Below are 23,226 nucleotides of genomic sequence, written 5' to 3' on the forward strand. Positions count from 1 at the left end.
ACAGAATGAAATTGCTTAGCAATTAATGCAAAATATTAATGAACAATTTCTAAAAAATTGTTATTGTAGTTGTATTGATTATATTTCAATATTATAAAACTAAAATTATTTAAATTTCAGTATTGAAAAACTATATTAAATTTAAAAAATCAATTTATTTATATTTCAATTTATTTTAATTGCTTGCAGACGTTAAAAGGCAATCTTCTTTCTGCATATTACAAGCATTTGATCCATCTTTTTTTCTACAAACAAATTTCGTAAACTGCATATATTTTACCTCTTAAAAAATAAACGTCATGTATCTGACTAAATACATATGTATAATGCACTCAGAATTTAATAGCCCAATTTGCTTAGATAGTTGACACTTAAAATCACTTCTTAAATACAAATTTTATTAGGCCTAAAAGAAAACTAGTTTCCAAGGATATTTACGAATAATAGCTTAGCGTGAAATAGGAATAAAATTGTAACGAATCTAAGTCATATGATCATGGGGAACAAATCATCTGTACCAAACAAAGCAAAGAAAAAGCATAAAAACAAGACCACATGCACTGCATTTAACTTGCAAAAGCAAGGAGCAAGTAATGATGAATAAACCCAAAAATGCATAAGAAAGTAGTTATACAATGTTTTTTTTTCAATATATAATAATAATAAATTCTAAAAAAAAAATACCTATGGGCTCAGAATCCATAGAAACCCTTTTTTACCTAAAGGGAAGTTCCACATGACTATTTTGTCCGTTGGTTTACACAGTGCAATGCTTTGCTACATGGTTCCAGAAGCAACATTAAGTACCTACACCAAATAGTTATTAATATAATTACATTATTATAAAAAGATATTCTGTAAAATTGGAATATCTGAGTTTTAATCCAGTACGTTATAAACCACAAAAAACCATTATTCTATTTGAAATTTTATATCGAAATTATAAATGTTTGTGTAAGCATAATGATATTAGCAAAAAAAAAAAATGAACATGACAATGATCATTTGAAGAAACAGAAAATGATATTATTTACTTTTTTCTATCAAGACTTTGTTTATAAATATGTTTGACCATTTCTATTCCTCGTATGTTCATGTAGCCAGATTTCAGGGACAAAATCTTCTTTTACAAAGATATGAAAATAGTCAACAACGTGGAATATTAAGGTATTGATAATATTTGGAAATATATATATTTCTCCTTTGTAATCTTTTGGTTTATCATTGATCTTTTCATATTACTCTTAATCAGTCAAGACCCATTCTTTTTCTGATTCCAAGTTCTAACACTTTGACCAAAAGCTTGTTATTAAACGTATGAGTTTTTAAGTTTGGTATCTAATTATATGTTTCCTGGGTATCAATTTGATAGTAAATGTCACTTTATTTTTAACTTTGTGAAGTAATGGTGTTATTTATCATGTTTTTAGATTAGTATGAACACAACACATACGCCATGAACAGTTAACATCTGTATTCAAACTTCCAACTAATACTATCGCAAAGCATCACCTTCAAATGAAATAACATCGACTTCTATTTGTTTTTTTTTATGTTAATCAGTTTAAGTTAAAGTAACTTTCAGCTCTTATTGGATCTCTTCCTTCAAATACAAATACAAGTAATTTGGGTTTCTTGCTTTTAATTGCTAATAAATGACTATTATCATTCAGATTGTTGATCGTAATTTGAATTGGTATCATCAATGTCTTGAATTCTTTGATTTAGCTTTTCAATCAGTGATCAATTTGTTTCAACGTCAATTGATCCATCAATTGCTTCAAAAAACTGGTTTTCTATTTTGAAAATGTCCATCCAATCACTGAAACTGTTTTCTATACCATCAATCTTTTACGCCATTGTCAGATCAAACTTGAACTTGGTCTGATAGCAATTGTTATATTCTAGGGTTTAGTGCAGAAAAGGTTCACTAATATTGAATGATTGTAACGTAATGATTACAAAACTAATTGTTGTTTTAGATAATTTAAACTGCTCTCCATGATTAGTTTGCTATGGTTATACAGTCTTGAGTCATGATTTGTATATTAAGAGAGTGATTAGTTTATGGCATCTTTGTTCTGGGTATCTCACTATTCACATATACCACCATTTGAGATTAGTTTATGGCAAACCCGTTATAATTTGTGCTTTACTGATGAGCTTCTATAATAACTCCACAAGACAAATATGTCCACTCTGAGAAGATATTTCTTCCATTTTGCTTTGCAGTAAAATGTTGCAAGTATCTTAGGTGTTCTAAAGAGTCTAGAGGTAAGTATGAATTGCTCGATACAATAACATATATGTCCACTATCATGGTTGATCACATCATATGCATCCTTGTTAATTTCCAGAATAAAGCATTAATTGTAAAGGAACAAAGGCATTACCCTGAGAAAGCTCGCAGCAAGCGCGCGCCTCTACGGCGACGTGAGACGTTAAGCGAGCAGCAGCAACCACACTGTGTAACGGCAGCAGCGATTGAGTGCAGCCAATTACTCCTCCAATAGTCCTTTTTAAATATATCACAGGCAATAATGAAATGAAATTAAATGATCATGTTAATTGAGAACTAAATGGTGATGCGTATTGGTACTTATGTTACCCGAAACCAGGGATGGAAGATGTGGGGCCGGGACGGAGGCGGTGGCTGTGAGTGTGAGGGCTTGGTTGCGGAGGAGGACGGAGACGAGGGAGAGGAGTGGTGGTGGAACGACGGATTGTTGAAGATCTTGCGGTGGAGATCAACGACCTCGGTAGGGATCCGCAGCGCCAAGCCATTGTTTTTGTGTGAAAATTGAAATACTGAAAACAATTTTAAGGGTTCAAGGCTTTAAGCCGCAGTCTATTTGGGCTAAAATTCTTAAAGATTGTAGAAATGGGTCGGGCCGATCTAGGATCTACTAGTTGCTTAATTTCATTTTATCAATTCAATTTTAGAAATTGCTTTCTAAATTTTCTACATATTTATTTTTATGTATGTTTTTTTTAATACTTTACTTTTACAAGCTAACTTTTTATAAAATCTATTTCTAAATATATTTTTTTTTTATGAATATAAAGCTTATAAATTCATTTTTACCTATTCGTTCTGACAAGCTCATTTTCTCACCTTTATTTAAAGTTGTAAAGAATTTACAAATTTTGTTAAAGGTAAAAATATTTAAAAAAAAATGTACGTATATTTTCGATAAAAATGAATTTGTAAAAAAAAATTAATGTATAAAATATAATACTTTAAAAAATTAGCAAATTTGTAATAAAAAATAATATGCAAACCTGAATTATTGAAAAAATGGGTACAAATTTTTGTCATAAAAAAGTAGGTAACATATAGACATGTTTAGATTCAATAATCAGTTTTAGGGTATATTATACATTGTTTAGTTTTGAAACCAAGTCTCGCGACTTTTGCTTGTCAGCTTAAATTGATTAAATGACTAAGGTAGTGTTTGTTTTTTGTCTGCAGATCTGCGAGACGTCTTCTATCTGCGCCGCGCAGACATTAGTCTTCGCAGACTGTTTGTTTTTTTGAAGACTGCAGACCTAAAAATGTTTGCGCGCCCTCTTCTTGGCGCAGATATGGACCAGAGTCTTCTAACATCTTCAGACATCTTCTAGCTTAAAAAAACATATATATCTTTATTTTTTTTAAGTTTTTTTTTAATTTATATTTTTTCCAACTTTATTAATGATAAACAATATGAAAAAAAAAAATTACAAAACTTAAAAAAAAACATTTGACGATACAAACATGATATTTTTAACAAATTTATAAATAAAAATTTATTATAATAATAGTCGTTGAAGTTGTTTATATAAATATGAAAAAAAAAATCATAATATATTCTTATATTTTTTTGCCAAAATTTTGTAAAACTTTATTTAATAGAGTATCATCAATTTCTCGAGAAAATATTTATCGTACGTTTTTAATAGATTTATTTGAAAAAATCGAAGTTTATTTCCATCTATTTATGTATCAAATTCTTTGATCACTAATTATAATGTTTAGTTATAACTTTGCAATCAAAGTTGTTGGTTTTTATCAAATATGTATATGAATTAATACCATTTTTATTTTTATTTTTTATATAATAATACATAAAAGTTGATCTAGATTCTTATATATTTATAATAAAGTCGTAAAAATATATAAAAAATTCGCTTTGAAGTTTTAAAAAATCAGTTTATTTAGATTTCAGTTTATTTTAATAGCCCGCAGATGTTAAAAAAACAAACAGTCTTCTTTTTTCAGACTGCAGACGTTTGGTCCACCTCTTCTACTGCAGAGGTCTACAGATGTGGTCCGCAGATTGCAGACATTTTGCCTCAGAAAAAACAAACAGCACCTAAGACAATTTTAGTCATCAATCAGTTCCATTCAAAATATCTAGCTCGGTTAAAAAAATACTATGAACGTACAGTGCGATTTCAAGTCAAAACCGCAAACTATATTGTAAAGACAAAATATTATGGCATGGTGTAGTTAGACTTGAGGGAGTAGTCGACAAAGAGGCCCCAACAAGGGTGTGGTGGCAAGGAAAAGGTTGAGATGGAAGGTGTGGTGGTAAGGAAAAGGTTGGGCTAGACATAGTTGGGGGTTAACACTATATGTTGGTCATTGATGATGCAATGAAAGACACATTCTTGAATATGAATGCGATATTATGGAAAATAATTATTTTTAAGCTCGTAGTAGTCTATGAGGTTGGAGCGAACTAGGGTACAAAGAATGTCCGACTTGCAATGAAGACACGTAGTAGTTTATATGGGCCTTACCCAAATGTCCCAAAGGTCTAAGCCCATTGGGCCCATTAAAGTCCAAAACCATTAGGCTCACAAGGCCCAATACAAAATCTTGGCCCAACTAGACATGTCCAAAAGTCCCAAAACTCTCAAATTCTTCTGACCAAAAACCCAACACAAAAACCCAAAGCCCAAACATGAAACAAGCCCAAAGGCCTATAGAACCACGAACACGGGGAGTACGCTCAGCCTATGTTAGGCATACTCGAGGAACCTGGATCGCGACCAAAGAGAAGGTACGTTGGACGTACCTCTAGTTACGCAGGGCATAACCGCAGATCCTCCAAACTCAATTTATGACTTAACCGGTTAAGCACTTTGCATCTAAACTTCAGGGAACCTCCAAATAAAGCCCTTAATGCATAAAGTCGGCACCTTCATGCATTTGCATGTCCCAAAGGGAAACCAATAACCATTTTAATCCATTAAAACCCAATCAAGAACATGCATGGACCTTATCTAAGCATCAAGAAAGCATTTTTATAAACTTACAACCTTAGATTTGCTAAGAGTGGCAACTCAAAGCTTCTGGAGTGGTCTCCAACCACTAGATGTTGCTCATGAGGTCAAAATGGAACCAAAACCCACATAATCTTAGATCTTAACTTCTAATGATCAAGCTAAGAAATTTTTACCTTTAATAAGCTGAAAATGCAGTAAAGAGTCCAGATCCACAAGCCTTTCCTTGAACCACCACCTTGTACCAAGCCACCACTTCTTGAAATACACTAGAATCCACCAAAAATGCACATACAAGGCTCACCACGCTCTTGAATAAAGCTATAGCTCAAGATTTAGGGTTTAAGACAATGGAGGATGAAAGAGAAGCTCACACCTAAAACTTAAGGTGCTTAAATAGTGAGTCAACCCTAAAAAATAGGGTTTTGGAACTCAGCACACTACGTTAGGCGTAGTTTTTGTACGTTGGGCATACAACTGTAAGTCCCACGTTTCACTTATCCATCATTACGATGGGCATACCCCTAGCTTCCGTTGGGCGTACCCAGCCAAATATACGCATGCATCCTTGCATGCAGGGGACTGCCTTGCCAATTATTTCCATTAGGGACCAAAACTGCCAATAACTTCAAAATACAATAACTCCTTCATCATAGGTCCGTTCCAACATACCTTATATCCACGAAATGGTGGAGAAAAGCCTCATGCTCCTAAAAACACACCCAAGCCTTAAAATGTAATGTCCGGGTTTCGGGGCTAAGCATATTTAAGTGGTGTATAGTCTATGTCAACTATTGTAACTCTTTTCGAAGTAATAAAGATAAATTACTTGAGTATTATGTGAACTGTGTGTATTTATGTGCTTATTATTTATTTATAAACTTATAACAAATAAAGAATAAAAATAAACATCAAAATTAAAGTATGAGATAAGCCCGATATCTTTTACATAAAGTTGTAGTAGTCGAAACAAGGATTTCGGGGATATAAAGAACATCGAAATCCGAGTTATAACGAAGAAGTTATGACCCATCGAAGTTTCGCGACGGAACCGGCACGGCACCGGGAAGCATACATAGTGAAATTATGATAGAACGGATTTTAGCCTTAGCGATCTAAACAAAATTCGTAGAATACGTTAAACTGAGAGCGTCCATAAAAAGAACGCCCAAATCTGACTTCGTATGAGGAAGTTATGATTTTTCGAAGTTTCAACTTAGCAATGTACAGCCCAAAGTTTGAATATTAGATCGATCGGTTTTTAACCGACACAACCTAAACGAGAATCGAAGATCTCGTTAATAGTAGCATAACGATGAAAATACAGACGAAAATGGACGTCGGATGAAGAAGTTATGAGATTTAACGGACTAATCTTGTCCCGGCCTTTTAATAATATAACTTTTAAAATAAAGTCAAAATTAGCCGACGGATTCAAAATAAAAGTTGCAGAATACGTTCCTGCCTACGCATGGATAAAAAGAGCATCAAAAGCGGAGCTCGTACACGAGAGTTACGAATTTTTAAAGTTTGCACTTGAATTTGCGAGGTCTGTAGCGAAACCGATGATATGGATCGATCCGGGTCATCCATCATTGATCACGGAACACACTTCGGATTCGGACACCTAGCTCACAAAACGCAGCGCGCACGAAACAAACGCTTACCGTCCAAGGGATGCCTCGCGTCCGAAGGGGAGCGCTGCGCGTAAAGCTGTCTTCTACGGTTTTGAGAGGGTCCACGTCGCTCCATCAGTAGAGTGCCACCTGTTGTACGACCGAAGCTACGCCCCACGTAGGCAAAGGGAACGCAATGCGTACCTACGAGGCCTCGCACCTATAAATAGAGGTGCGAGGGCAGCTGAGATTTTAACACCCAAACTCATTCCTTCTCTCACTGATTTCTCTCTCTAGGGTTTCTAACCCCCCCCCCCCCCATAAAGCCTAAGTGAATCCCCTAGCACCCGAAGGAAGCCCTGAGGCTCCCGAAGTCCCGAGAAAAAGGGTCTTTCAGTTTAGAAACGCTGCTCCGAGCAAAGTCCGGTTTTCTATAAAACTCGCTGTAAGTGAGCTACGCCTACGCTATTTTTAATATAACTTATAATTAGTTATAGTAATGATGTGTGTAAAACTCACTTAGTTTTCATCCTACTTTAATTATCAAATAACACACAAAAGGCAGTGAACCTATCAATTGTGGTATAGCTAAATAAGCAGGGTATCGAACACAGGGAACGGAAAATTAAATTAAAAACTAATTCTATCTAAGTTGATTAAGCAAATAGGGGTTTTTTCTCTAGTTTTACAAGACTAGAAACTTACTAACTAAAACTAATGCAAGACTAGAAAAGAACAAATTAACTAGATTCAATAATGGGAAAGAAACTTCTGTTTAGTTCAACTCGGTTAACTTTATGGTTGATTCTAAGGTAATAGTGCAATGGATTAATTCTTTCGTTGGTTATCGATTCAAGTGATTAAGTTTGTGTTCACTACCCTAATCCTTAGCAAATAAACTAATTCAAACAGTGGCCAATTGCTTAATTTACTTATATTTACTAGATTAATTATTCGGGTTAAGTTAGACTTGCAATAGCTAATTAATTCGTTATTCTTAATTAACCTCTTGTTCGATGGTCATCTTACAAGCTTGCACATGAGTTTACTCAATTTCCTTATTAATCCTAGTTTCATGTTCATTAATTCTATACATATGGTATAGTGGTCACATATCATATGAGGTTGATAATCAATAGATGTTCATGCTAATCAATTATCTTCCTATTAACAGGAAATTAATTATCATTCATACACAAGGTTCTTTAGCAAGCTAAAATAACAATTAATCACCAACTTGGAATTAATCCTACCAATCAATCAAACCATATTGTCAAGTTTGTATTCCCAAACAGAAGTATAAAGAAATTAGTTCATAACTAAGGTAAATAACAGCAAACAAATAAGTTCAAGTTGCTTAATCATGTTGACAAAACAAAAGAATTAAGTAGAATGGTGAAATTACGCCTTAATTACTCCCGGGATTGGATTCTAGCTTCTTTGGTTGACTTCTAGGGTTCTTCTGGCTTCTTATTCGCAGCTAAGCACTTCTGAAACTTCCCAGAATTCTCCCTTCTCGAATTGTAGAGTTATCTTTATATATGCGTTCCGACTCGTCAAGTCATATGGTGACTCGTCGAGTCCCTCTCACAATAGTCGTAATCCGATAACTATCTTGACTTCCGAATGCTTATCTTTCTGAATCCGCGACCGGACTCGTCGAGTCAAGGGGCAACTCGACGAGTAGAAGCCTTTTATGGGTGTTTTCTTTCTTCATTCCACTCTTGAGCTCCTGACCGCTTCTCTTGCTTCCTTTCGCTTCCGAGCTTCATCTTTGGACTGAAAAACATAATTTAACACTTTTAAGTACCTTTTGTCCATAATATGCAACAATTTAGCCAATATATGAATAAATAAACTACACTTAATACACACTAAATATGCACATATCAAAATACCCCACACTTGTCTTTTGCTTGCCCTCAAGCAAAACTGAATTTTAACACATTAGAATCACATATAATAACTCCAATCCAACCCAGCCATTATGCCAAGACCGCAACGCATGCATTTGTGTCTAAAATTCCTAAAAACCCCCCATACTTCAAATACTCACAATCCTCATAAACATTCGCCCACTCACCCCGAACTATGCTCATTTTATGCAACCCTCCGAATCCATCCTCAGAAAACCTCTTTACCCTCAAGGTATTTTTAATTGAGCAACCCAAGCATACATAATCTAGAATTACAACTTTTCGATACCACTACGGAGCTCTTTGGAATTCTTCACTTGCTTGATAATTTGATCTTGGATATCTTTGAATTCACCACCTTTTTGTTTGATTTTTGGTATCTTCAACTTTTTGAATTCCTTCAGAATTTTCGATCTTCATATTTGATATTTGACTTTGATGCTCCAAAAATTCTTCAAACTTTTTCTTGGAATTCTCTCTCTTTTTTTTTTTACATGTATACCTCATTTTTTCACTCAAATCCCTACATGCTTAAGCAGGGGCGCTCAATCTCAACCTTTATTGGCTAATGATAAAAATTTTCCTGGATACATTTCAGGTTTAGGCTGCTAAACATATTGCATCCCTCAGGCTGGGCAAGGTCGTGTTTTTGTCTCATGATTTCACTGAAATAAGGAAGCCACAAATGCACTAGAACGTATATAGGCTCAGCTAAAAATTTGGGTCTTCATACAATTATTAACACAATTCTAACATGGAATCCTAATTTTTTTACCAAAATTTTCTAAATTAGTATCCTAAATAATCCTTTTGGTATGCAAAATTTTTTAAAATTTGACTATTATGTAACCAACCCCCTACCCCACACTTATGTGATGCAATGCCCTCATTGCATATTATGCATAAAAACAGAAAAATAAAGAGGGAATTTTGGAACAAACTCCCCTGGGATAGCAGTGGATAGGTTGATCACTCTCATTTAAGCTCCATCTTCAATAAACTTTATACACGGAAAAATCTCATCCATGTCTCGTGTGGGTCGCTCTAATATGCGAAAATCGGCGTAAGATCTTCAAGAATGGATATGGAATTAGAAGGATGCAAGTGGTATAAGTATTAGCATCAAATCAGCAGTCGTTCGGCTCAAAAAATGAATGACTCGTCGAGTCTGATGATGGACTCGCCGAGTAGCAGCGCGCCGTCTAAAAATTTCTGGAAATACAAAGCGACTCGTCGAGTCAGCTTAGTGCACTCGACGAGTTGGCCACTGAATGAAAAATCTTGGTATGTGGCAACTGTTTTAGCCTCTCACAACTTCGTTAACCCTTCCTCACATGCGGACTTAATCGCTCATACCCCTAAGACCGGACTTGACACTTTGACGTTAAAAACTCGCTTCCTTGACTCGCTCTCACACGCAAAAACATCCATGCTTTACATCTCTATACCATCCTAAGCAAGCAATCAAAATGCAATCCTGAAAATAACTAAAGCAAACAACTATTAAACATCATAATATCTCAAAGCATACACACCAAAAACAAAACAAAATAAAAATTGCAATTGTTTGATTAAAAACACAAAAACACGAATATCAATCTTCATCTTCCTCCTCATCATCGTTGGCTCCACTTCCCCCAGCTCCGCTTCGACGTGCACCAATCCTCTCGTCCCACGATGGAATGTATGGATAATTCCCACCATCAATATGCGGAATATTAAAATGGTCAAAAAGTCGTATGTGGGATTGGTTGCTAAAATTTAGCCCCCTAGCCATTTGGTCTTGCATCCGCCTCATCTCTATATTGTACCAATCCATTGGTACGTCTTCAGTCTCTACCGGAATCACTGGCGGCTCATCCTCCACATCCCGTTCCCTTCGCGATCTCACCCTCCTTCCCGGTGCTTCGGGACCTACAACTGAGTCATCATTTGGGATGGCATAATGGCCACCACCATAGTCTTCAATGATTCGTGCTCTGCGGAAAAGAATGGGATTAAATGGGGGTGTCGGGATCAATGTCAGGAGGTTCCAGGCACCACGGTTCATCAACCTGAATGAATTAGCTAATCGAGTGACAAACATGCCTCCATTGATACGTGATGTTTTGCGATCTTTGACCGCACCCTCCGAGAGATATGAAGCAATGCACCACGGGATGTTGCAAAAGACGTCGGGTGTGATAATGCTCCATAGGTAGAAAACATCAAGGTTGGAAACCTTGTCATCGTCCTTCCTTTGGTTGATGGTGGAGGAAATAAGGCGGTGAATGAGGCGGTGAGTCGGGGATCGGATGCTCCCTTCTTGTGCTGACTTCGGGATATAAACTTTATTCCCTATAGTATTCCACCAACCCGTGCTAGTAACTCCATCGGGGAACACCATGTGAGTGTTAGCCAAAAAGGCCCGAAAGAGGTTCGTTGAAACCAAAGGTTGATCATAAATCCCTAGTCGGCAAGCAAGGTCCACCACCGAGCATTGATGATACTCACCCCCAAGACAAAACGTGAAGCTCACCGGATGATATAAATCCACTCCACCGGTAAAAGATACCGTGGAGAAAAACTCCAAGCAAAGCTCCAAATATACTGGCTCTTGTATGCGGAAGACCCGGCTCCAACCATCACATATCATTGACTCGCCGTCATGTTGGAACTCCTTTAGAAGGTACGGAGCTAATTCTTCTTCATATCGCACATTTTGCAACCACTCCCAATCAATTCTGTTCGGTACATAGACCTCCTTCTTTTTGATATCGGAAAGCTTCTTCTTCCACTTCCGCATTGTTGAAGCGGATTCGATTTGCGGGAAATTCAACCATGGAAATTCCCCTTGGCTACCACTTGAAGATTGTCCTCTTCTAAACATGACTCCTGCAAAACATATAAACCAGACCCAGAAAACACAGAATAAAAAAAAACGAACTGTTTCTGGAAATCGACTGGACTCGTCGAGTCCATGCCTGACTCGGCGAGTCGCGCGACCTGTACGAGTCGGTCGACGGGTCTCACAAAATTGAACCATGTAACCTTTAAATTCTTGCAAGGGTTTTGTTCAGGGACTTCCTACTAAGTAATAAGGCCACAATAAACGTTCAAAACAACAATATTCATGAAAAAAATCGAAAACATAGAATTTAATTACTTTTCAAAAACGGGTTTTTTTCATGAAATTGCAAGTATAGATGACCTTATAATCACATTCTATCAAGAAATCAAGAAGAAAGTTGTTACCTTTTGAGTTTAAATCTTGAGAATTTGGAAGAAAAGTTGAAGAACACTTGAATGCTTGAGAGAGAGTTGTAGAGAGAGGCACCCGGCGAGTGTGGTTGTGAAAACTGAATTTTTAGGGTTAAAACCCTATTTGATGTAAAAGTAATTTCGAAATGATTATTTTTTTTCTGTAAATAAAAATCGACTCGTCGAGTCAGGGTCAGACTCGGCGAGTCCAATCGCGCAGTCAAAGTTTTTTTCTGAAATCAGAATATACTCGTCAAGTCAGGGTCAGACTCGGCGAGTCTCTTGTAAAACATTACTAATTTTTAAAATTTTGTCATTTATTCAAAATCTTTTCACCCCACTCTTAAGCTAGGCGCTCCCTTAAGCAGACAAGTCCGATGATTTGGAAGATTAAAATTGAAACACAAAACAAAAATAATAAAAAAAACTAAAGAGTAAAAGAAAGCAAACTCTAATGACGGGTTGCCTCCCGCAAGCGCTTCTTTTTGTGCGAGTCTTTAGCTGGACTCCCAACCTAATAAACTTCTAATAAATTCGATGCCCATCCATCCGTTGCATTGAATATCTTCTTTGGTGGACCAATTTGTGAAATTTGGCTCTTTACTTCTAAAATTGGCCAAACGAGCTTGAATACATAAAACCCAAGAATATTGACAAGGGTTGGAACCGGTTGGATACTAATCATAAATGGATCATGATTTAGAACTTTCTCCAAAGTTGGAATCGTCACCCCATGCTTTGAAACACAAACCGAAAATACAGGGGGGCATGTCATGGTAATGGTCAAACCACAGCTTGGTTCCTACAACTCGGCTTGTTCTTGTTCTTCGTCTGACCCCTCTGCCAGCAACCTTTCTAGTTCCTCCAAATCTCTTTCTGGATTAAATTCTTCATCTTTTAACTCTAGCTCTTGTGACTCAGATTGTTCTTGTGTGTTGGGCAAGATGTTATCTAACCATCTATCAAATTTCTTCAAATCTTCATCCCATCCACACTCCTCATCTTCTTGCTCAATTTCCTGTACTACTTCCTCAATAAAAGCATCAAAAGCATCGAGATTTGGAAAATACATAATAAATAAAAATAAAAATAAACTAAATAAACTAAAAAAATCAATAAAAAATAATAATAACAATTAGCAAATAATATTAACTATTTAGAACCGTTCCCCGGCAACGGCGCCAAAAACTTGATGTGTGTAAAACCCACTTAGTTTTAATCCTACTTTAATTATCAAATAACACACAAAAGGCAGTGAACCTATCAATTGTGGTATAGCTAAATAAGCAGGGTATCGAACACAGGGAACGGCAAATTAAATTAAAAACTAATTCTATCTAAGTTGATTAAGCAAATAGGGGTTTTTTCTCTAGTTTTACAAGACTAGAAACTTACTAACTAAAACTAATGCAAGACTAGAAAAGAACAAATTAACTAGATTCAATAATGGGAAAGAAACTTCTGTTTAGTTCAACTCGGTTAACTTTATGGTTGATTCTAAGGTAATAGTGCAATGGATTAATTCTTTCGTTGGTTACCGATTCAAGTGATTAAGTTTGTGTTCACTACCCTAATCCTTAGCAAATAAACTAATTCAAACAGTGGCCAATTGCTTAATTTAATTATATTTACTAGATTAATTATTCGTGTTAAGTTAGACTTGCAATAGCTAATTAATTCGTTATTCTTAATTAACCTCTTGTTCGATGGTCATCTTACAAGCTTGCACATGAGTTTACTCAATTTCCTTATTAATCCTAGTTTCATGTTCATTAATTCTAGACATATGGTATAGTGGTCACATATCATATGAGGTTGATAATCAATAGATGTTCATGCTAATCAATTATCTTCCTATTAACAGGAAATTAATTATCATTCATACACAAGGTTCTTTAGCAAGCTAAAATAACAATTAATCACCAACTTGGAATTAATCCTACCAATCAATCAAACCATATTGTCAACTTTGTATTTCCAAACAGAAGTATAAAGAAATTAGTTCATAACTAAGGTAAATAACAGCAAACAAATAAGTTCAAGTTGCTTAATCATGTTGACAAAACAAAAGAATTAAGTAGAATGGTGAAATTACGCCTTAATTACTCCCGGGATTGGATTCTAGCTTCTTTGGTCAACTTCTAGGGTTCTTCTGGCTTCTTATTCGCAGCTAAGCACTTCTGAAACTTCCCAGAATTCTCCCTTCTCGAATTGTAGAGTTATCTTTATATATGCGTTCCGACTCGTCGAGTCATATGGTGACTCGTCGAGTCCCTCTCACAATAGTCGTAATCCGATAACTATCTTGACTTCCGAATGCTTATCTTTCTGAATCCGCGACCGGACTCGTCGAGTCAAGGGGCAACTCGACGAGTAGAAGCCTTTTATGGGTGTTTTCTTTCTTCATTCCACTCTTGAGCTCCTGACCGCTTCTCTTGCTTCCTTTCGCTTCCGAGCTTCATCTTTGGACTGAAAAACATAATTTAACACTTTTAAGTACCTTTTGTCCATAATATGCAACAATTTAGCTAATATATGAATAAATAAACTACACTTAATACACACTAAATATGCACATATCAAGTAACGTTATTAGGAACTTATAATAAGTGTTTGGGCTATTATTATAGGTTATATAAGTATTGTTTACCGCTTATATAATAGTAATAATAGCTAGACTATTAAGTAGTCCAGATGAATGATAGACTAAACTCTAGTGGTAATGATACTTGGTTTTGACGAAGGAAATTGTTTCAAGAATAACGAAGCGTTGTCTGAGTTCGGAATTACCACCTTGATAGGTGAGTGCATAGTTACTTTCAGCTTACACGTAGATATGAATTATTTTATATAAATTACGTGTTGTGTGTGCATATTATCTGAAGATAGATCAGGCTATTGTGATTATGTTTTGATTTGGTTCTATCTGTGTAGGGGTCAAGCAAGTATGGGGTTTCAGAATTTCAGCAGCGGTATATTGGTTCGATAATTCAAGGAAGAAATGTCTTGTTTAGCATTTGGATGTTCATCTCCCAGTTCGTCTCGTGTTGTTCATTATGTTCATGGAATTGTTATCATCATGATGAGTCTTTTATTGAAAGATTATTTAATCCCTTTGGCCAAGTGGAATGGAATTAGAAATGTTTTGGTATGGGCGGTATGTCAGGGATTTAGGCCAATTCAAGACTTTAGATTTCAGGTTAAGTAGAAGTGGTTATTTTTGCATGGCATTGTTCTAGACTGAGAAAGAATTCGTTCATCTGCGAGTTGGGAGATCCCTACTAGGGTTGGTTTCGGTCGCCTTGGTAAGGATGTGGTATGATCGGGGTGGTGGTCGTGTTGCTTAGGATGTTTAGCATGCTTGGGATGGTAAGGAATGATTTCGAGGATGAAATCTAATTTAAGTGGGGGAGAGTTGTAACACCTTGTCCTGAATATTTTCCTATTTCAAGGCGGTGACCAAAGATCGGGTATTATCAGGCTTCTCGTTACCTTTTCATGGAAATTTGTTTGAGAAATTTTAAGGAAGTATCATTTGATAAAAGTGTAGAGCTTCTTGTTACCTTTTCATGGATATAAGGGTCGTCGAAATCGGGTTTATAGTGAAGAAGTTATGGCCTTCAGAGAATTGCAGTGTTTAAGGATAACCCTACTACGCGGGGCGTACATAGGGAGTACACAAGGCGTACTAGTGTGAGGTTCAGTACACGGGGCGTACATTGGTGTACGCTTAGCATACTACGAGGGGTTGATAGTGGATGCGAGGCCTTGTATGCTAGGCGTACGAGGATTATGCGGGGAGTACGAGGAGTTAATGAAAACCCTATTTTAAGGCGTTGCACCCTATATAAGCACCTTAAGTCTTTAGGGATGGCCTCTTTACTAGTCTCTAAGCCTCCAAAACCCTAGAAATCGACCCTTAGCCTCCATTGTTGTGCATTTGAATCCTTGAGATGAAATTGGTGTTTGTTTGCTCATTTTGAAGAGATTGAAGAAGGTGGAAGATTCATAGCTTGGTGGGAAACTTAGAGATCCAGAATCATCACTCATCTTACAAGTTCTTTGAGGTATCAAGTTCATACCTTGGCTTTTGAATGATTAGATCTCTTTATGTCTTGATTTTCATGCTTTTGGGTCCCTTTTTGGGTTGATTGATGAGTTAATACGTCGAAGGGCTTATTTTTTAGGTCTGAGCTTGTTATGAGATTCTCAAGCATAAAGGTGCTAGCTTTATGAGCTTTATGGTCACATGCATGATTAAGTAACCTAATAAGTCCTTTTGAGCTTTAAGAGTTTCATTTAGCCATACATGAACGTAAAGTTAGCAACTCTATGTGATTATCCAACTCAAGGAAGACAAATATACATTTTGGAACAAGGTCTTAACGAATTAAGGAGTAAAAATGAGATTTGGCAAAATGGATTAGTACGTTGGGCGTATAAGCTCGTACGCGTTACGTAGAACCCCTAATGTGTGTACACTTAGCGTACAGATGAGTACGCCCCCGTGTACTCACTAGGATTTGAGTCTGGTGTTTTGGGCCCTATTGGGCCATCAGGTTTTGGGCTGATAGTTATTTTGAGAAGGCCCACAATGGGATTTGGCCCCAATTTGGAAAGTTAGGCCATGAATTGGGCCTCGGGTGGCTAATTAGGATTTGGGCCTTTTGGATTGTGAGTTTGGGCCTTAGTCTTGGTCCAAACTAGGTAAGGGGTAAAATGGTCCTTTTACCCTAATTATGGACTGATGGTTATAGATTGGAATCCAATTATTAGTCGGATGTTATTTGATATTGATAGCTTGGAGATTTGTTAGACCAGCAACTAGAGTGATTCGACAGTGCAATGTGAGTTTCCTCCCTGTGTTTTGGCGGGTCGAAGGCACTAATGCCGATGCATGACCTATTATGTTAGAATACTCATTGTCCGTGTGACACTTGTATGTGTATGTGCATGTATGCTTACTAGGTGGGACCCGATGGTTATTCTGTACGCTATTACTTGTTATGCTTATGTGATTAGTATGTGGGTTGGGCCTGTTATACTCATTGGGAGAGGCCTGTTATACTCATTTTGTGGGGCGCGTTATGCAATTTAGGGCGGGGCCCGTTATGTGAGTTAGGGTAGGGCCCATTATACTCATTAGGCGGGGCCCGTTATGTGTTATGTATGATATGTATGATATTTGGTATTTTGGGGAACCCACTAAGCTTCGTGTTTACGGTTTTCAGTTTATATTTTAGGTACTTATGTTTTCAAATGGAAGAGTTCAGGATGATTACAGAGCATACAACACCTCGTTCCGCATTTTCTTAACTTATTCTGATGTGAAATGATGATTGATACATTAGTTTTATTTGGATTTATATGATGATGTTTTGGAGATACTAGTTTTATTAATTTAAAAATGAAATTTTTGGATCTTAATTTTGGGACATTTCAGTTTGACTTTTCAAACTCAAATCGGATTTACCCCCAGATAACAAATTGGGTTCTACAAAACTGGTTCCTAAACCACCCAGAAATTTGGTAATAGCTACCAAAATTTGGATTAAACTGGTTTCAAATTGGATTCGGATTATTGACTAGATTCGATTCGAATTTTGACTGGATCCGAATCGGAATGTTGACCGGATTGGATCCTGGATTTGTGCATCTCTACTTGTATTTGATGTTACACCTTGAGAAAATGTTACCTTAAGCCATATATATATATATATATATATATATATATATATATATATATATATATATATATATATATATATATGTATATAAATGAATAATAGTAAGGGTAAAGTGAATATACCTAACAACCTTATATAAGCTTAGGTACCTAACCACATTATACTACATTGTTTTGCATTATATTTCCATTGTAATCGTCTAAGGTTCTTAAACTCCAACCCTTAAATTGATTTACTTCAAAGATTTTCAGACATTCACCATTATATTCTTCCTACACCATTTGATTTGTAACGGTAGTATATGAAGCCCACCAGGGGATCTCCGATAGAAAGACGTGATTTGAATGAAGATAATGATGAAAGTCCAAAGATTTTGGTAGCAATCAAGTTATGAGGTTGAATTTTAAGAACTTTGGGTGATTATAATGCAAATATGATACAAAATTACGTAGTATCATGTGGTTAGGTGTCTAAGCTTATATAAAGTTGTTAGGTATATTCACTTTACCCTAATAGTAAAGAATATATATATATAAATATATATATATATATATATATATATATATATATATATATATATATATATATATATATATATATATAAAGTATATACAAAATTTTTGCCTTAAGTCATTCTTAACAAACGTCATAACTCGCCACGACTCATAAAGTTTGAGGTTTGACATTGCCGCTATAAAACACCTTACATTATTTAGAACCTTTGATTCTAAGACCTTTTATTTGTTGGCTCAAATTGACTAGACGACTAATCCAAGTTTAGTCACTAATCAACTCCATTCCAAATACCTATCTCAGTTAAAAAAAATATTACGAGTGTTTGCATTGCATTTTAAAGTCAAAACCGTAAACTATATTGTATAATGTGCATTAAAAAAGTACAAATTATAAAATGCACTTTAAAAGATTAAAAGTTCTAAACCATGGTATGTGATGGGGTCTCATGTGTTTCAGTTTAGATTCCATAAACAAATTATATAATTATTATTTTTATTCGAACCCGTGTCATTATTAAAGTTCAAATAAAATTATTATTGCACTGTGTAGTTAGGTTTGAGGGAGTGGATGACAAAAAGGCCTCAACAAATGTGTGGTGGTTAGGAAGAGGCTGAGGTGCAAGCTATGGTGGCAAGGAAAAGGTCGAGGTGGAGGGAGTTAGGGGGTAGTTGGCGCACACTTGATAATGGAATGTCGAAGAAAGAGGAAGAAGATGATGATGATGGTGGAGCCCGATATCCTCGGCATCCACTCCTTCAAGCCTTAAAGTTTAAAAATAAAAGATATGTTAACAATGATAAGTTCGTAGCAAAAAAAAAAAAAAAACATAAATTATCATTTTTACTCGGGTTAATGTCATAAAAGGGTAACCAACTATCTAAAATGTTTAAAAATACAATTCAACTAAAAAACGTCATTAAAAGGTAACAATCTATTGTCTTGTTTTAAAAATATCATTGTTAGAACGGTGTTTTTAAAAAAACAAAACAATTGTTGGAATGATATTTTATAAACCAAAACAATTGTTCATTACATTATTTTTTTAGTTGAATGGTATTTTATAATATTTTAAATAGTTGGTTACCCTTTTATAACATTAACCATTTTTACCCTTGTTTACTAGTAGATAAAATTCAAACACAAAAATCATATCGATAAACAAATAGAGATGACAACGAGGACGGGTAATATAGGGGACCTCAATCCCCATCCCCACCCCTAAATACTCATTTCAATCATCATCTTTATCGGGGAATATAAATGAATCCTTATCCCCAACCCCAACAAGGACCGGGGATCTTCAATAAGAAATCGGAGATTTTTTTCTCCTTTAATATGACAAATTTTATGTAAAGAAAAACTCTAAATTTTAATTTTACCTACACAAGTTTAAAGATTTTAAAAAAACATAAAAATATTCATATATTGCATAAAAACTATAAACAAATTTTCTTCCAAATTTAAATATATACATGGAAAATCAAGTAGAAAAAAATTATCAAATTGATATTTGAGGTAAAATAGATAAACCAAGGAAAAAAATTATATACGATATTAAATTAGATTAAAAGAAGAAGGAAAAATATAATTTCAACCAAATAATTATTAATAAGTTGGGTTACTTGGATCTTAAATATTATAACTTATACAATAAATATATGTTTTATATTATTTTTATATATTAATATATATCGGGGCAGAGACTAGGAGTATCCTCATTTCATTTTTTATTCATTCCATTTTTTTATTTAGAAATTCCCTGTCCACATCACCGATCAATATAGAAATTTGTCGCTTAAAACATGTATGGGTTTCAGATTTTCCATCGAGTTTTTTTCGATCCCTACAAACAAAACTTAGAAAGTCATAAAACACTTAAACACATATTTGCAATTTATTTATATAATATATCATATTAATGAATTAGGCTTTCCCACCACATAAACAATCGAAACATTTCTTTTAAATTCATTTTCTTACCGCATAAAATAATAAATACCTTACCAAAAATTGCCAATTTTTTCAAAACTAAATTTTAATCAGCTCCTTAACAGATAGCAACCAACTTTTGGTACATGTAGATAATGTTTCAATTTTTATTTGCAATCAAGACTATTAGTCTTTGGTATGGTAGAACGTCATTAAAAGCGTTGGGAAGAAAGAGGATGATGTTATGTACCCACTACTCTAAGACACATATCATGATCAATCGGTCAAAATGAATTCACTTACAAAAGAACTAAAATTCAATATACAACTACTTAATCTTTACCATAAATAAACATATTCGTTAATCGATTAATATTTACTATAAATAAACATATTCGTCAATTCAAAACTTCTAGTTCATTATAATTGTCCCACATAATTTAAGGACGAAAGGAAATAGAGTTGGAACAAAAATAATAGGTTTACTACATGCATAATGCATATATGATATGGTATAATTGTATAATGAAAATTAAACTCAACCGTGACAAATTTCCTAATAAAAATACATAATTTATACGAAAAAACTGCGGAAAATCAATTTACAGGGACATTTACATCGGATTCTCGCCGTCTTTCATCTCTTTCCGCCTTGAACCTCCTCAAAACCCCGTCCATTGCAATATCAAAAGCGTCCTTCATGCCGCCATTGTTACTCTCATCATCGCTATACACGATCTTGGGTATAATTTCTATAACTCTTTCTCTCATCTTCTTCACGACATCCTTACTGTAATTCTCCAACACCCCCTTTATCGATTTCCTTCCCGCTGAAACATCATTGTGATCTATGAAAACCGAGTAGCTTTCCGGTTCCTCCGGCAAGTACCATTCGTACTGATCGTACATCGTCCTGTTCCAGAACAAAACCGGCACCGCTCCGGCAATCATGCAATCAAACACCGATCGTCTCGTGAAACTATCTCCTCTCGGCTGCAAACAGAATTCCGATCCAAGTAACGACTCCATTATCGCCGAGCTTCCGTTCGCACATGGCGTCACTGCACAATCCACCACCCGGCAAGTACCGGAAACAGACTCATTCCGGCAGGTTTGTAACAGTAGTCCTCTAATATCATCGCCGACGTCTTCACGCGCCGCACCGACGAAAGTGAAAAGGCTTGTTCTGTTGTACGTTCGTATGAAGTTTTGCCATGTTCGGATGTCGGAGATTGAACGGGGGTGGAATCCGGTGGGGTAAGGTATCCCGATGTCGTGGTAGTCCCCCGGAGCTCTCTCGATGGTGAAACGTGTGACAGTTTGCATCTCCGGCATGTTTAAGAAGGTGGATCCCCATCGCTTTTCCGGGTCAGTTAACCGGCGGAAATCCCATGTGATCCTACCCAGAACTATAACATGATCAGAGCCGTTGGATCTTTGCCAGTACCGTTGCATCTGGACCCACTTTATTAACTCCACGGCATGGAAATCACGTTCGTCGTTAGTACTGTCGGTGAAGAGATATTTTCCGACGGCGAGTCCAGCGTAAAACGGTATATAGAAAACCGTAGCAGATTCCGGCTCCATGGTTCTGCATTTATGCTTCAGGATCCGGTTATGAAAAATAATCTCCGATGAAAACTGATTCGTCCGATGCCACACCTGAAGTAAGTTCTCCGGTATTATCCCGGCGAGCTCGGTAGCAGTTGTTCCATAACCGCCATTGGTGGCGACGCCGCACTGCCAATGCCAAGGGTCTAAATCTTCGCAGGTACCCACTAAATCGGAGTTGAACATGGTTGGGAGTTTGTAGACGTAAACGTTACCTTCTTCGCATCTGTCATCCGCCATAGATGGGAGAGATACCGGCGCCGGCGGTGGTGGGAAGGGAGAACAGAAGATGAGGAGTTGTACTAGGGAAAGTGAGAAGATGAAAAGGGAAATTCGTGGGTGTGAAGTGATTTGAGAGTGAATTGAGTGAAAAATACTGGTTATGAATTGGAGGGTTCTGGATTTCTTGGAGATTAACATGGTGAAATGGGAGTGGATTTGGAAGAGGAAGGAGTAGGGTTTAATGGTTTATGCTAATAGCTTTTGAAGGACCTTCAAATAAAATACCGACATTTATTTTTACTTATTTTATTGCATATTGTTTTTGTTATCATTAGTTTTCTTTTAGAGTAGGGATGCCATATTTCATCTTTTGTTTACTTTCCGATGCTTTGTTAGAGTGGATTGAATAAACAAAAAAAAAAAAAACATTTAAATTAGTGTTAAATGATTTTATGGAAAATGAAATTATGATTTATATCCATGTCTCATCGTAATAGTTAAGGAGGTAATAGTTAAGGAGATGATTTTTACATAATTTTTTTTCTATACATAATAATTGACGCTTTAAAATGTTGTATTGTACAGCTTTTTAATACATATATTGTTGTGTATGATAAGAAACCGTTGTATACGAATCACTTCCCAATAATTAATGAGTGGAATTCTAAAAATAAAGTAGAATGCTATTAATCATTTTATTTATTTATTATTATTTTTTTAAACGACAAATCTAACATACTCCTAAACTACTTCTTAAATCTACCTATGTGCACAATGAGACTTGAACCCTCAACCTCAATGAGAAAGGACAACAGCGGATACCGCTGGGCTACAAGCCCTTTGGTTCGAACATTTTTTTTAAGGCTAACTAGTAAAACAACACGCGGCTACGCCGCTTTTGGGGTAATATGGGAAAAATCGGCAAACTTTAAAACATATATGCTAAAATTGTAAATCGCCACAAATAGCGGAGAAAGTCGACAACCCCTAAAATTATATGTCAAATGTGTACAACCAAAAGAAAAAACACTAATGGAGAAAAAAAATCCAAAAATGTTGTTGCAATAATGTTAAAGTTGTCGAAGTTTGGAAAATATGATGGTAAAATTCTAAAGGAGATTTTTTGTGTTTTTTATGTCAAAATGTAAAAGTTTTGACTACAATGACGAAAAGTATCAAATTCATTAAAGATTTGTGGCAAAAACACCAAAATGTAAA

General features: G+C 35.6%; 1 protein-coding gene and 1 pseudogene across 1 annotated transcript; both read right to left on the bottom strand.

Moving 5' to 3' along the window:
• Positions 1-565: 565 nt before the first annotated feature.
• On the bottom strand, positions 566-2,805 carry LOC145032015 (uncharacterized). Its single transcript, XM_078980678.1, has 3 exons — positions 2,609-2,805; positions 2,394-2,515; positions 566-807 (listed from the first exon to the last, which is right to left on the bottom strand). Exons 1-3 carry the CDS (start codon positions 2,782-2,784, stop codon positions 800-802), a joined length of 306 nt encoding a protein of 101 aa, XP_078836804.1. The 5' UTR covers positions 2,785-2,805; the 3' UTR covers positions 566-799.
• Positions 2,806-20,637: 17,832 nt separating this feature from the next.
• LOC145032016 (xyloglucan galactosyltransferase XLT2 pseudogene) lies at positions 20,638-22,308 on the bottom strand (annotated as a pseudogene).
• Between the last annotated feature and the right edge of the window lie 918 nt (positions 22,309-23,226).

This window comes from Lactuca saligna, chromosome 2, assembly GCF_052625555.1.
Source record: "Lactuca saligna cultivar CGN05327 chromosome 2, ASM5262555v1, whole genome shotgun sequence".
NCBI classification, from domain to species: domain Eukaryota; kingdom Viridiplantae; phylum Streptophyta; class Magnoliopsida; order Asterales; family Asteraceae; genus Lactuca; species Lactuca saligna.